At 40.2% G+C, this 16,093-nt stretch overlaps 1 protein-coding gene across 1 annotated transcript in view; it reads left to right on the top strand.

Annotated features, from left to right (window-relative positions):
* The window catches only part of PCCA (propionyl-CoA carboxylase subunit alpha), a 321,041-nt gene that overhangs the window by 296,456 nt on the left and 8,492 nt on the right, over window positions 1-16,093 (top strand). The window contains exon 22 of the mRNA XM_086611055.1: window positions 8,355-8,495. Within this exon, the coding sequence (XP_086467181.1) occupies window positions 8,355-8,495 (141 nt within the window). The remainder of the gene's footprint in view (window positions 1-8,354; window positions 8,496-16,093) is intronic.

Genomic DNA, 16,093 nt, shown 5'->3' with positions numbered 1-16,093 from the left:
ATCAATTATGTGTTATTAAACAGCTTAGCTAACTGAATGATTTACCTTGTGTTTAACTGCCTTTTTCAATTAAAGGTAGCAAATGCTGTAGAACTGGGGCACAGTCATAGAAACCATATATTTTCTCCTGTTAACACCAGCACTGCTGACATGCAAGTGATGGGAGTGTTGGCATTTTGCTGCAGGCTCTAATGGGCTAGCTTAAATGGTCTAAAAAAAAGTGATTAATGATTAGGAACAGGACTGTTACACGGCTTCACAGCTCTTTTCCTCAATGCGTTTCCATTTATGTCAACTAGCTGCACACTTGGGAGGTGTTATTTCAAAGTAGTCAACACAAGGTTTTTTTTCTACTGCCATTTGTTTCTATTTCATAGGTCCCTTTGGTTGGCCAGAGACAGCTACTGTTTCCTTAAAGTTGTAAGCTTCAGGGCTAAAGGAGGATAATCCACAGTCTTTGTATGTCTGGTGACCAAAAGGTAAACTCTGCAGTCATTTCAGAACAGTGCCTGCTGTCTTTAACAGCACTCTGCTTACTTCTGTTTGATGTATTGTGTTGGAAATAATTTAAAGGTTCCTCTCAAAGTAATTGAAGCACTTGGTCAACCAATATGTGATTCCCTTCTGCTATTCACTTGATTTTGCAGCAAGCAGTAATTTGTACATTAGTACTGCTCGTTTGTAATGGGTAACTGTCCGCCCCCAAGCCCTCCCTTATATATATACATGGATATACATGCACATATATATTTGCTACATGTATTTCTTTGAGAGCTGAGGTCAATAAATGCTACTGCAACACTTTACCCCCCCCCAAGTAACAGTTAACTGCCATATGTAGGAAAAACAGGTAGTTCCAAAAGAAAATTAAAAACAAGTTTGGAAAATGCCATGTCTCACTCTTTTTAATGAACCTTAGGACAGTGAGATATCTAGTAGATATAACACATTCTCTTTGCTCTTCTAAGCTAAAGCAGTGTCAAACACTGAGGAGTAGCAGGGATTGAACACTCAAGGGGAAAATACCTTGTATTTTTTGGAAGTTTATTTCACCATGCTAATATCTTAGAGCTCGTGGCTGAAAGTCAGCATTTGCTCTGAAGTATCACGTTGTGAGTGAGGGGAATGTGTTTTCTTAGAACAGGGCATCAAGTAGTGTTTTAGTTGCTGGTGTTTTGTCTTGGCGTTTCGTTAGGGATCAAAGTATGAAGCTAAGTCTTAGCTGTGGGCAAGTTCAACCAAGTTTTCTGAACAAGAAGCTTAAGAAAAAAGTATATATAATATTTTGGTGGCAGGGGGGAGAAGATTTAGAGTGCAGCAGTGTTGGCTCCAGCACATAAGCCACTCTTCTGCGGAACAGTTACGCCAGGCAGCTTTGCGGTGTCTGCGGAGAAAGAAGCGTGGCTCAAAGGTGAGCGTGTCACCCGTTTGGCTTGTCCTTGAGTGCAGTGCTCAAGACGACATTGTAGCTCATCTTCCTTCCATAACGCTGTTTTTAGGCATCGTGCATGCTTGTCCCCCGGCTCCTCAGTAACTTTGGCTCGGTTGATCGACTTGAGCCAAATGTGACAGAGGGGCAAGAGTCCTAAAAGCGTTACGGTCCAATCTATTTCTTGGCTAAAAGGTGTCCAACTAAAGGAGAAAGCTGCAACTCTGTGTGGTAGAGAGTGCGGGGTCAGAGGGTCTGGTCGAACTCGCTGTTTACTTCAGGTGAGGAGAGGATCTACACCGGGGCGTGCAGGTATGAACGCCGCCGAGGCTCTAGTGCTGCTTTAGAGATGACAAACAACTTCAGGCCCCATGTGTGAGAAAGGCTTTGCTCTTCCTGGTGCTGACACGGCTGCTTATGTTACTTCTGAGAAGTTCTCTCCTTGCACAGTAAAGTACGTGGAAGGGATTTTCAGGGATTTTCTCGTCTCTGTGTATGCGCGGGCTACAATATGTGGAGTTGTTACTACAGGTGTGTAAAGCTGCTTCCATTCTTATGCCTTGTTTAGAACGTTTAAGTTATCAGTAGCCACTTGAACGTCTTAGTGGTTTTTTTTTCTTAGCACAGCCACATTTTCTGTTTAAAGCCCTTGCGTCTCTAGTGCGCAGATGGGTCACAGGGGAACATCTGCTTTGGATACTTGGCAAGTGTTACTTTTTAACTCAGGCCCCCAAAATCCGGGCAGCGCGGTAGCTATTCCCAGGGCATGCTTAGCCTGCTACTTGTCTTTTGGAAGCGTGTGTTGAGGTTCATTAAACACGTTTATTCTTCAGTTTTCTGCTTGGCTCGCATTCGCTACTAAGAGTCTGTTCTGAAACGATGACGTAAATTTATTTTTTTTTTTCCTTAAGCATCAGTGCAGCACTTTTCCCCCCGTAGTTCATAGTAGTACTGCTTGTGGCCAGGTTTCAAAGGAATCTCATCTCCATATGTTTTTACTCGATAATCCTTTATCCACCATCTTCAGCTCTCATTCCGTCGCTTTCTTGCCTGTGGCTACGTTTCTATCTCTGCATCAATTAGCACAGTGATTTATACAACAAGCAAGCAGTTTAGAGGTAATGGTACACAATTAACATCTCATTCCACCATAAAGGGTATGCTAAATACCCCAGTCACTGCTTTCTCTGCCTGGAATTGAAATAAGTGTTTGTCCTAATTCATATGCTATCTGATGTGAAGTGGGCCTGCTTTGTACGGCACTACACCATTAATCTAATTATAGATAGCTGCAAATGAAGTGCTGTCTGAGCCCGGAGACTGAAGAAAATAGCGCTTTTGTCATTTAGCGTGACTCCGCGAAGCAAGATCGCACTTTACGTGGCAGCCCGGCAGAATGGAAATCTGAATAATCTCGCCGCCTGTTGCATCTTTTCTAATTACAACGGCGTTGTAAACACAACCGGGCGCTGATATAAATAGAGCTGTAGAGACGCTGTCATGTGGGTTGTAGGAGAAAATCCTTAGTGTGCTGTTGTATTAAATGATGCATCCTGATTGACAGCTACCTTGAGACTGCGCTGATGGAGTTGTCAAAGCCTTATGCGAACCGGCTGCTCCAGCGGCTGCAGCTGCAGCCGGAGCCGGCGCCTGCGCTCCCTCCCCGCTCCTTTCGCCGTGCTCGGCTGCCCGCTGGCTTCGAGAGGAGGACGTCTCCAAGCTCTCTCAGTCTGTGCGGTTGCGATCCCGCCGGCTCAGCCTTCGTCGGAAGTGGAGGGAAGATGTTTTTGCGTGGCTTTAACCCTCGTTAGGTTTCTCTAGAGTGTTAATTGTGTATCACACAAGGAACGGAAAGTGGGAAAGGTGGCTGAATTACCATTCTAATTAAGTTTCTGCTGCTGGAGTGTGTACTATATGGTGGTGAGGCTTCTCTTTTTTTTTTTTTTTCTTTCCCTTTTGCTGCTACTAAAGGCTCATGAGTTTTGTCGCTGTTTTGGTTTTCGATGGTGTGGGGTTTTTAATTATTATTATTATTTTTAATGTCTCCATAGCATGTTGGGTGTTTGCTCCTCCAGTAGGCTAAAAGCGCCGCTATTTTGTGCCGATGTTAATACCAGTCCTCACCACCACCCTGGGGAAGTAAATTAGCTCTAGAACTCGGAAAAAAAAAGCCTCTGTGATTTGCAAAAAGTCATTTATCTTCTTGTTGAGTAAGAAATCCTTGGCTCTGAAAGAAGGTGGTGCCTGACACCTTCAAGTAAAATGGAATAAATACAGCTTTTTCCTGATTAGGTGCCGTGGTGGAATTCTGAGCAAGAGTATGGTCACGATGTTAAAATGTTTAATGGTTAATAAAAAAGGCACTAGAGTGTTGCTTAGTACTGCTTTGAAGGAATACTGAATAACGCACTACTTGGGAATCTATGGTGGTCAAACCGCAGGTGACAACAGTTCAGTGAGTTGAGGCAGGATGCGGATTAGGAATGTTAAAGGGAAATTACGTGACCACAGTTGATAAATTGCACCGATTGGAAAAACGAGGCTGTTAAGGTTAGTGAAAATAATGAAGACGCACAGCAGACAGTTTCTCTACTGAAACCTGAGCTCCAGAAGATTTTCACCCCTCTGACCACAAGAATGACAGACGTTTGAAAAACATGGTTGAACGTTTAGGTAAAGCGTCCTGAAAATCCACATCTGGTCAGCAGTCCAAACACTGCTGTAAGTAACATATGGGGAGCGATACATTAGATTGCTCTATAAAATCTCCAATGGGGTTTGAACATTTACAGCTTCTGGGGACATGAGTTTCAGGTGTACAGGGAAGATCATATTTAATAAACTAATGTGAGATGTAACAGAGTGCAGTTTTGAGCATTTTACTGAAGGTTTACAATATTCTGTTGTACACGACAGGGGAACCATATCTGTGCAAACTACAGAGCTTGTTTTTAAGCAAAGATGTGGTCAGATGTGCCCTGGCCACCTTTTTTTTGTAGCAGCTGGTCTACTTCTTGTCTACTGACTTAGGGGATCAGTATGGTATATAACTACAAAAAAAACCCCACAAAACCCAAGGTATAATTTTCACTGTATTTGTGCTCTTTCTCTCCCCCTCCTTGCACTGCTATTATTACATCTTTTTGTTTTCTTCTTTTTTTTTGTGATGGAGATTTGGTTCTAAGAGGCAGTTTTGCATTACATAAACATCCAGTTCATTTAGTGGGAGAGGTAGGACAGGATACTGTTACCCTTAGAAAACTGTTAAGTGACATCACTTTTCCTTACTATAATTTTTGTCAGCTGATTGTGGACTCCAGCAGTCTTGTGGAGCAGAAACACCTGTTTTCTGTGCCATCAAAAGCTGTACGGCACCTTTCTGGTACCTCTTTATTGACTTTTCTTTGGCTGGCAGAATTAGGCACTGAAACCCTGCGGGGTGGAGCAGTGGCTGGTGACAGCTACTGATCGGCACAGATCTGATGGCTGGCAGATCTGCTTGCTCTGAGAGTCCACCCACAATCTTATTTATGACTCCAACAGATGTTTCTTATGGTTTAGGCCAGTAGAAACCTTCTGGCCTCTATTTATAACCCAAACTTTACAGCCTTGCCCAATTTATGCCCTTTCTTTCTCCCATCTTCTCCTCCTCCTCCTCCTGAGGACAAAGGAGGAAAACCTGAACCTCATCCACGCTCTGTTAGTAGCATATCAAAACTTCTGCTGCGTGTGTTCAGCGTTGTCCTCTCTAAATCAAAAACAGTGATTTAGCATTAGGCAGCGATGTTAATGATGTAATGAAAAAACGTGATATATTCTTAATTGTCTTCGTTGTAGCAGCACTGGCAGGCCTTGCCTGACATGGTCTTCCAGAGAGTCCTGTGGCTCTCAGAGAGCCCCGCACACCCCCTGCTCAACTCAGCCCCCCCCCGAGATAAGAAACAACATTACAAAGGGACACTCGTGAGTATTTAGTGGGGTCCAGCCAGCAGCAGAAATACATCAAAGGTGATCTTAAAGAAGGAACCGTTCTTTGCGGCTTTGTCTTTTTATATTCTGAAAGGTCATTTGTGAACCAACTGAGCCAAAAAAGGCCTTTCCCCAGAAGTTTACTGTTGTTATTTTTTACTTTTTGATTACAGTGACTTGCTTATCCCCCAAACAGACTAAAGAACAATAAACAAATACAAAAGGAAAAGGAACAGCTCATCAATAACAAAGACCTGCGTTTTAAAGCTTTGACTATACTGACTCTTACATCTCACTCCAAGGAAAGCAGGAGTCCTGCAGAGAAAGGAATCTAAAAGATATGAAAATTATAAAGATAGTAAAAACAATGTTTAGTAGGGATATTTTAACTTGGTGTGGTGAACTGAGCTTTAAAATGCAGCATACTGAGGAGCCTGGTTTTCCCCCCACTGCTGTACATTGTGGAATATGCAGGGAATTCTATATTTCAGTCCTTGCAAAGCACTGTAACTTAGATGAATGCAGAAGGTCTAGCTTTCACTTCAAGTTTAAATTTTGAAATTGGCAGCTTGGAAGTGTTAGATGTGGCTTAAAAAACTAAATGGCATCTAAACCTAATCCTTTGAAATCGTATCAAAATAGTCTCTTGCAAGAGGCAACGGTACAGTCCACAAATCTAACTTATTTCTGTGTTCTTCCTTTTTTTTTCTTTTTTTTTTTTTTTTCCTATTTTCAAACTCAGAGTACAAAGAAGACACTAACCATGGATACTGAAACTGTGCAATTTGGTGTAATTATATTCCCCCCCATAGATTTAATGAAGGACTTTTAAGTACAATTTATCTTTGATAAATAGTCCGTCTGCACAGAATGTTTATTAGATTGACAGCAGAATACACTCTGCAAGCTTTTTTTCCTTGCCACTTATGACTCAGATGAATTTTAATAGGAGTAAAAAGCTTTTATTTGCACAGTAATTTCACTTAAGGATCATATCCTTCAGAAACTGGCAGACACTTGTATGTCTTGATTGCAAAACAGACACTCAAGAGTAAAGAAACACGCGTAAGATGTTATTATTTGACTTGTCACACTGCTCTAATTCTATTTGCAACTTGTGTCATCAAATCTGCTATAGGCATCACCTCCCCTCTCCCTACAGTATCCATGCAAGTGTGCATACGTGCACTCGTACGCACGCTTTACTTTTAGAAAAAGAACTTTAGAAAAAGACTCTGCAAGAAGCACGCCGCATTGAATGTAGGTGCTTGTGCAGGCAGAAAACTAGCCGCGTTTTGGGTTGGAAAATGTGAGTGCCACAGTCTTAATTGTCATGATGATGCCTGCAGGAGGCTTGGAGTTAAAGCAGCTTTTTGCATACAAAATGGTGCTGGTTTCCCTGTGCCGCATCGGTTGTAACCAAGACACGCGTTTGCGGGTGGGTTCTCAAATCTTTGGGTGCTGCTCACAGCTTCAGGGAGTGCTGTTGTGGCGTTTTATTATGTTCACTGGGGCAGCGGTGGGGGATCGGCTCACTTGACTATTTGCTTGTCTTTCTGATTAGGAGTGAGTATTTCTAACTGAATGGCTGCGCTGTTCGTTGCACATGGTCTTGTGTGTCCAAACACCATTGATGGAGGATGCTGATCCTCTGTTACGTATTTTTAACTTGGCTTTGAAAGCTGCTTTTTAAAGATGTCATTGCAGAATTAATCACCTTTTGCATGTACTTGTAAATACCTTGTTCTAGTCTCTGCAGAAGCAGAAGGTAGAGTCCCCCTTTACCTTCACCATAAGGATATCAGATTTTTTCTGTCTGTGTAAAAATGAGAAGACATTTTATTGCTAATAAAACAATAGCTAATTGTTTTGGAGGAAAACATACTGTTCAAAGCAAGGTGTTGAACTTTACATCAGCAAAATACGCATTTGAATTGTAAATGCAGCTCATCCAATGCTTATTACTAAAACCTTTGTTTAAATTATTGATGAAGTGCGGTGCTGCTCTTCCCTCTGGCCTTGGGGCCAGGCAGGAGTTTCACGCAGAGACCTGCTGCCATCTACTGGCTTGTGACATTCATTTTCAAGTGCGCTGGGACAAATGTGAGAGTGGGCTGGGTGTCCGAGGGATGACAAGTTTTTAAAAATTAAAAGCGTGGAGCTGAAATCAGTGTACACGCTCATATGTCTTCAGAAAGGTTTCGTTTAAAGGGATGCTCTCGTACTTGAGGTTCATCATGTTCTCTTCCATTTCTAATTGCTGTAAAACATACTAGAGAAAATATTTTTTTTTCTCAAGGTAGATAACAGCTGCTGAACAGTTTTTGTTACAGATAAAATATACCCAGATGATATATTTCCAAAATCTTCTATCATTCTACCTGTGCATGAAAAAAATGGAAGTGAAATTGTTTAATATGTTCTAATTGCAAAACCTAAGCAAGTTGTTCACTTCAGGCATGAAATACATGATAAAAAGAAATGTTTAAAAAGTAAACATAATGTTTAAAATCAGTCATGTCATTGAAAATCTTGCTGACCTTCCCAAAAGATCAATTTCCAATTTAGCACAGTACTGGAAACTAATCCCTCAATATTCTGTATCCACTAAAGATAACGTACAGTAAGCATAAGGATATTTCCTTTTTTTCTTCTTCTTTTTTCTTTTTTTAAATTTGTATCTCCTGTCTCGCAATTTTTAAATGAATCTGACATTTCTTTACTGTACTTGATTCTTTCCTTTTGTGTGCTCATTGCTGCAAATTGCGGTTGCATATCTTTCTGCATCCTGAAAATAAAACTCTGAATAAAGATTTCAAACAGTGATCTTTAAACACTCCCGTGAAGGACAGATAACAGATGTATTATATAAAAACATGCCATAAAATAGTGCAAATTATTGACTGGAATTCACCAAGGTACAGTTTTCTGAAACATTCCTCTTCCTATTCTTTAGTACAAATTACAAATACTGACGAAGGTTGCTGCAGAGCTGAGCAAGTACATGCCAGAGAAAGCAGCAGAGGACACCTCCAGCATTTTGAGATCTCCTATGCCTGGAGCAGTGGTGGCAGTTTCTGTCAAGCCTGGGGACACGGTAAGAAATGTGATCTATGTATCTGCATTTTCATTATATATTCTACACAAATTTCTCCTTGGTGCCACTGAAACTACAGGTCAGGGTTGGGTTTTTTTTTTTTGCCTCACCTGTAGAATAAAGTGTGCTGAAGGATGTGATTTTCATTTAAATTGTAAAAACTAATAAGGAAGCACAATCCAAATTAAATGTAGCTTTAAAAGGAACATTCTTAGCTGGGTACAAGTCCACAGCTGGAACTCAATGAAAAGCTTGTTTTTTTATCACAAGTGCCTTGGCAGGGAAAAAAGAACTGTGCGTGTGTGTGTTCATGTGGGCATGTAAATATGTGTAAGTATATTTATGCTATTAGTACAAACAGGAGAGGATTGTTGATTTTCTGCCCTGAAGCAATGAAAATATTACTAAGCGCAAGGGGCACAGGATAGATATTTAACTTACTTGTCCTTTGCCCCCTTGTTTTTTTTAACAATCCCCATGTAAGCATTTTCAAGATGCAGGACTTTCCTGAATTGGGAATTCCCTGCTGGGAATTCCCAGTCTCTTATGGGAATCCTCTTGTCCTGCAGAAGAAATAAACTTGACATACAGAAGGGCAACAGAACATGCCATTGCTGTCCTGGGGATTTCCAGTGCTTCTTACCTCACATTGAGCTGAAAATGAATGTAAATATGGTGGTTTAGACTTAGATGTATAGTCACTTGAACTCAGCTTTACATTAAATTCTACCATGTTGTATCGTACTTTATTTCTAAGGTCAAGGCCCTTATCTGTTATAACCATTGAAAGCAATAGAATGACAGAGACCAGGAACGTTTGAATCAGATTGTGAAAATTAATTTTAAAATACTATTGTCAGTTAAGCGATGCCATAAACATGTATGTGACATTTAGATACAAACAGAAAGCTTTAGTCACAGAGTTCATAATTTATGGCAATGAATCTTAGATTTTCCTGAGAGATGATGCAGAAGTGGCATAAAGATCTCAAGTCCAAAATTAGCACTGTGCTTACTATGTGATGGTCATTAATTGTGCTCGTAAAGTGATTTGTTTGCTTATGTTTTGCTGTGAAACCACTTTGGTTTTAGAATATATGGATATTTCTGACTGTTTCTAGAGAGAAGGGAGTCATCACGTTAATATTAAAGATCTGTAGGTGCAAATATTTATAGTACTGAAATAAAGACATTTCTGAGTAAACAGAAGAAATGAGCAAGAGAGACATTCTTTTAGCTTCTACACTTAGCTTTCTGGTTTTGTGATCTATACACGCGCACACACTGTTTATACCTTTCAAACCAGCAGTATTCAATTAAAATTAATCACTATGTCATCAGATGGATAGAGAAATCTGATTTTTGTGTCTTTGCAGTAAAGAGTGGCTGAGCAAGGGTGATCTAAACAATTACTTTTTTTTTGTGAAGAACGAAGGGAAACATTTTTAAGGCGAGAATTTTGAGCCTTTTTTAATTTGTTCAAGATTTTTTTGAGAGGCTAATTCTGCTAAATGTTACCAGTCGTCTTGCCCTGAAGAACAGTTCTTGTTGTCTTGAAGGAATAGAACCAGTGGAGAAGGAGGCCAGAGCCAAAGAGATTTTAAGTAAATAAATAAATGAACCTCCCTCCACAAATCCACAAGTGGTGCAGTGCATCAGAGCACAAGTTGTTAAATAATGTGTGGAGATTTTTTTTTTTTTTTTCCCCTTCTCCTCTCCTGCAGCTTTTTGCTGGAGGCACTGAGTGGCAGAGCATTTGAACGGTGTAATCTATGTTCTGCTGACCTGAGCTTGTCAATGCTAATTGTGTGGCTTTAATTGCAAAAACACATTTGCGTTATTGAAAAGGGTTTAACTTAAATCCTTCCTTTTCAGGACTAGTGTCAAAACGTTAAAAAAACCCAAGTGAGCCAGCGAGCGAGATGAGGGTAGCATCAGCTATCGGCACTGAATAAGCAGTGGGATGGTGTGATTCAGATTACACGTCTTGGCTGTCCGTCAGAAACCAGCTCGCTCACTACAGCTGTTCAAGGCATGACGGGCAGGGAGCTGTAGCTCCCTGATAAATACCGCTCTTTTTGTTGCTTTGCTTGGGAAAAGTCTGATTTCTTTAGCGTGCTGGAGAAAAGGGAATTTAAGTAGCTTCTATTCTGTCTTTGCAACCGGGTTTGGCAGCTCAAATTTGCACGGCATGTGAGAGCAGCACAGCTGGAAAATGGGAGAGCGCGAGGTAGCTGTGTAGTTGTTCGTCCTTCCACTCAGCTGTTGCTGGTGCTGCTAGCAATAAAGGTGCCTGGTTATCAGCTGCTCCGAGATGGTTTTCTCCTAACCTGCAGTCTATGCTAAATAGCCTTAGTGCAGCACAGCCCCTGCAACAGTGCCGCGCTCAGAGAGGTGCTCTGGGAGCAGTCAGTAGCACGGGGAGCTGGGCTACTGGACCCCTCCTTCAGGTGCAACTTTACGAATGGTGAAGAACCTCCTAGAGAGGGACATCTCTTTGCCTGGACCACCGCACTTGCAAACTGGTGTTTGTTGCTGGTGGTTCAGCTATAGGGCATCGCGCCCAGTCAGGTAAAGCATATGGTGTTTGTTAGTCCCTCTCTGTGTGTCCTCAGCCAAACGAGAAGGCGACGCTGGATCTCTGCGTTAGTTTTCCTCGCTCGATGTATCATTGTTTTTCCTTGAAGCACAGTGTTCTCATTTGGCTGCTGTTGTTGAAAAATGCTTTGGTCTGATGAAGCCCAAGAGAAGATTGTGTGAGCATCCTCTATCCAGCTGGTCTGATAAGCAGTTTTCAATTCGTTTTTGCCAAAAGATATTGCATATGCAAGGAATTTATTTTCTTTTGTCTGTAAGATGATCTATAGATTTTAGTAACACAGTGGGGAAGGGATGTTTGTCATTTAGAGAGAAGCAGAACTTGTGATGCTGCCAATTTTTTTTAGCTTTTTAGTTACTTTCTACTTACTTTATTTTTCTTCATGTGATCAGAAGACTGTAATTAGTTGTCACTCAATTATTCCTGGAAACACAATGAAGGCACTCAGAAGCAGAAAGCAACATAAACAACATAACAATTTGAAATCTGGCTGACTGGAAAGAAGGTTAATATTATTTAGGGAAAGAAGATTTAAATTTAGCTTACATTCCTCATGATAACATAGCCACGTTATATAGGAAATAGCCATTTTGGGGAGCGAGGATGTTTGCATGTTTATTTTGTAAGTAGATTGTTAAGGACGAGTGTGCATTAGGATGAAATTTGGTTTGCAGAGAGTTACTTTTAGATTCTCTGTGGTGCCAAGGGCCAGAGAAACCATTGGGCTTCAAGAGTCCAGGCAAGGGACTCACTCTGTTTCTGCTGACCTTGATGGGAGCACAAGCCAGCTCTGCTGGCACACAGCAGTATTTTTATGCCGGAGCGTGGAGATGGCACTGCACCTGTTTTTTATCTCACCACAACTACTGCAAATACAGCACCATAAAGGCTACTAAAGCTGCACAAATTCACTGCTTTACTCAGAGGGCAGGAAGCACACAGGCACTTGCAAATATTTCTGCTTCGTCTTGGGTCGCTTGGCTTGATTTTTGTGCACGTGGTACCATGTGCACTGAAACTGCAGGAGCAGGGAGAGCCCAAGATCCTAACAGCTGAACAGGTAAAGCCATGTTGCCATACCCCATTTAAAGCAAGGCACCCAAAGTGCTCCCACAATTGATTCCGACTTTGATAGTCTGAACTGTCCGCAGCAACAACAACAAAATCTTAACTTCCCTGATTGCCTTGTAGCCTTTGCTATGTTTTCAACTATGAATGTAGTTTGTGCTTTTTCAGTTTTCTATCCATGAGGAATGGAAAGATGTTCTTCTTTTAGCTGTATGTTTCTGTTCGTTGTTTTTCTTTTTTAATTAAATTAGGCAGAACAGGTGGCATTACTAAGCCAAGCATTGGTCAATAAGCTAACGCCAGTGCTGGTAGCCTAAATCACTTTAATGATTGCCCTCATCCGTAAATATGTAAAAGGAAAGCACTGTTGGGTAAACACACCCCAGCGTTACTGAATCTTTGTAGGACTACGGCCAAAGAAGGGGATAGTTGATTATTTTGACCTAAGTTTCCAAATTTCCTCTCTTCTTTCCAGTAATTGAAGACTACTCCAGGTTTTGAAAGTTATCACCGTTCAAACCACTCTTTAAATTAACTTTTCTCATATCAATATTTATTATTTCAAATGGATGCTAGTGTAGCCATGGGTATTGATACTGCATGAGATGATTTTTTTCTACCAAGATGTCAGCTGTTAAATGTATATGCTCAATAATTTCAAAACTGGGTAACTTGAAGGCTGCTTTTTTAGTTGTATAACTTACAAAACACATTACTGTGAGTGATTCCATGTTTTAAAAACGACTGAGGAAAAAGTTTTAAACTGCATTCCAGTTCTTTTAAACTACATTCCTCTTTCAGTTCAGTTGCATGCACATTATTTCAATTTCTCTTGTTATTCTTTAGATGAATAGTTTTAAAAAAAAATAAATCTTTCTCCCCAATTTTCCATTTCACAAGCCTTGGAAAGTTCTTTCTATGGGAAAAGATATTTTTTGCTTGACCTCTACTGCTGAAGTGCTCAGTACTAACAACCAAAACAAACCAGCTTCCTAAATTCTGTTTCTCACTACATCATTCATTCTCGTGAAAGAAAAGGTGGAGTTATAAAGTTACCCGTTACTGTCAGCCAGTTGTGTGTTGTTTTAAATCATATTTGCCATTCAGACCTCAAAATCTAAAAAAACCCCAACAAACTAATAACAATAAAAAAAAATTCTCTTTCTTATCTTGCACTCATAATTATACTGGTTGGAATTTGTAACAGCAAAACAACCAGGAAACCCAGTAAAAACGTATTTACTTAAGTAACAATTTCACATTTTATTTAGATAAATATAGTATCAAAATATAGTATCAATAATTTAGTAAAGTATTCTTAAATTCAAATAATATTTTTATCTTGTGTATAGACTTTTTTTTAATTGTTGCTTTTTCTTTTTCTTTCCCTTTACCTCCTTTCCTCCCTACTGTTCTTCAGCGATCCCCGATGAAATATAAACAGCATTTTTGAGTTAAAAGAAGTTTGCAAACTTGACCAAATGTAGTCACAAACTTCATGTAGCTTTTATGATTCTATGTATTAAATAATATTTTTTGGGGGGTGTATTTTTGGAAGGAGGGAAAAAACCTATTGGTAAACAGGAAATGAAAACATTTTCACACTTGTGAAATTTCAAGAGAAAAAGCATTCAAATATTTCACCAGTCTTATAACGTGAGGCTTCAAGTGATAATTGTGGTTACACTAAAAAACCCCTCTTAACTATAGTAATTGCTCATAAGGTATTTAAGTATTTTTTTTTAATATTTGACTTGAATAGATTTTTCTTCTATATCTTTATGCAATTGCACATAAGATTTAAGTATGGTGTAATTAAGAATGAACTTCTATTCCAATGATGGGGTACAAATAGTCAATATTATTAGAGTTTCCTCCTAGGGGAAAACTGCTACCTTCCTTTGAAAAGAATTGTTGGATTATATTTTTTTAGTGGTGTACTTTACCTTTTCAAATGGTAAGCAACTTTTTAGCTGTTACTAAAAAAGTTGACTGATAAAGATGGGTGGGAGGGAAGCTAAGCCTTGCCTTGGGCTGTGTGGCACAAGGATCGCCCCGAGAAGCGCTCTGTCTGCGTATCACTTCCCCAGCACGCTGGGATCTCAGAAGTGGTTGGGAAGTGTGTTTTGGATAAGTGGGAGTGCAATGACCAGTGCTGATTGCTGTCAGGGGGACATCGCTGACCTTTGGTTAGTCAGAGGTCACAAAATTCGGGATGTGCTCTGTTCGGATTCATTCGTTAAAGGAGTCTGGCAAAAAAAGTTTAATAATGATTTGTCAAGTACTATTAATTGCCGCTAATTACGTTTGCAGCTCTGTAGCTCCCGTTTCAAAGTTAATTTGGAAAGAAGGGAAAACCTCCACTAATTATTTTACGTGGTAATGGACAATGTCAAGGAATTTCAATTGCTGCTCATCCAATTCATCTTGATTTGTTTTCTTGTTGGATGCTTGCTGCCAGATTGCCAACAAGTCAGAAGGAAAAAAAAATTCTGGGAAGGGAATGATACCAGCATGGACTTAAGTTTAAACAACAAATAAACAAACAAAAATGCCAGTATCTTGGTGCGGGTTTTAGATAGTGAATGCGTACTTAATTCACTGCTCAGTGGTTTTGCACAAGCATAAACAAGATGAGTGTTTGTAATTATTTTGCAGAAGGCTGCAAGGGAGGGTGACTCGATTTCATATGGTACTATCTTGCATTGTCCCTTCCTACTTACAAGGCTCAATAGGGACACAAGTCACAGCATAGTGGAAATTACGAGGGGTATTTACTGGTGACTCCCCAAAGCTGAGAAAGCAGATATCAATAAAATCCAATTGTCGCTTTTAACCAAATCTACGATCGTTTTTGCTTAGAGCTGTCGTTGTTTTTTTCCCTTCAGCTCCAAGAGCCTTAAAAACGTTACGCATCGGAGCACCTGTGTTCTAAATATAATGGTCTTAAAAACGTAATTGAGGGATTTTCACTTTTGTAGGCAAATCAGCAGGGTTGATATTGATCCATCTTTTTAGGGAACCACAGTGCACCAGAAGGTGATACTGTAGAGGGCCCCGTAAACCCTCGGAGCCTTCTGTCTAATTTGGCAGAAAAACACAGAATGTCGGACAACAAAAGAACGATCCGATTCCGTAAGAAATCTTCGTCCCTCCCACCCCCTTTTCACAAGATTAAAAAAAAAAAAAGCCTTAATTTTTTCAGCTGCACACAGTGATTTGGTGCTCACTCTTGCATTGAAACAGTTGCTGTCAGAACAGGCAGGAAACAGTTTTCTTTTAATTGCTGAAATCGTTCGGAAGTGCTTCATGCACGGCTTCTATACAGCAGATGCTGTGCATTAATTGGCCTGTGTAGGGCTGACCCAGGGTTCCTTGCAGCGGGCCCAATTTTAGGCAGAGAGTTTAAATAGCTTATTTCTTATTTTGTATAACCTGGCGTACATTATGAGCGCGCTTGCACGTGGGGTATTTCATGGTCTGCAGTTTCTAATGTCATGTGGGTTTCAAAACCTGTGTTTCTCTGGTAATGTACTAGCAGCAGGTAAGCTCTAAATACCATCCATCAGGAGCTAATTTTTTATCCAGATACTCCAATGACTGATGAACCTGTCTTTTGTATGAATGTTCAGCACAGGAGAAAGCCATATGCCCTTGGCACTGGTTCCTATGCATTCTTTACAGTTCGTAGCGAGGAGATCAAGAAAAAACCCCAAACCCTTACATTTACATTCATTTATTTCTAAAATAGCACTTTCTAAAATAGTTCTGCTTTTTTGTTGTTGTTGTTGTTGTTTTTTTTTTTTTAACAGCAAAAGGAGATGTAGGTCTCTTAAAGCAATCTGACTACCACCACTCATTTTCTTTATCAGGAATATTACTGCACACCCTTAATAGGGAACCTTGTTTTGCTACTCCCCGTCTGTTCAAA

The sequence above is a fragment of the Tauraco erythrolophus genome, chromosome 1 (assembly GCF_009769465.1).
Source record: "Tauraco erythrolophus isolate bTauEry1 chromosome 1, bTauEry1.pri, whole genome shotgun sequence".
NCBI classification, from domain to species: domain Eukaryota; kingdom Metazoa; phylum Chordata; class Aves; order Musophagiformes; family Musophagidae; genus Tauraco; species Tauraco erythrolophus.
Note: the sequence above shows the minus strand (reverse complement) of the source record. Positions and strands in the feature narration are given on the sequence as shown.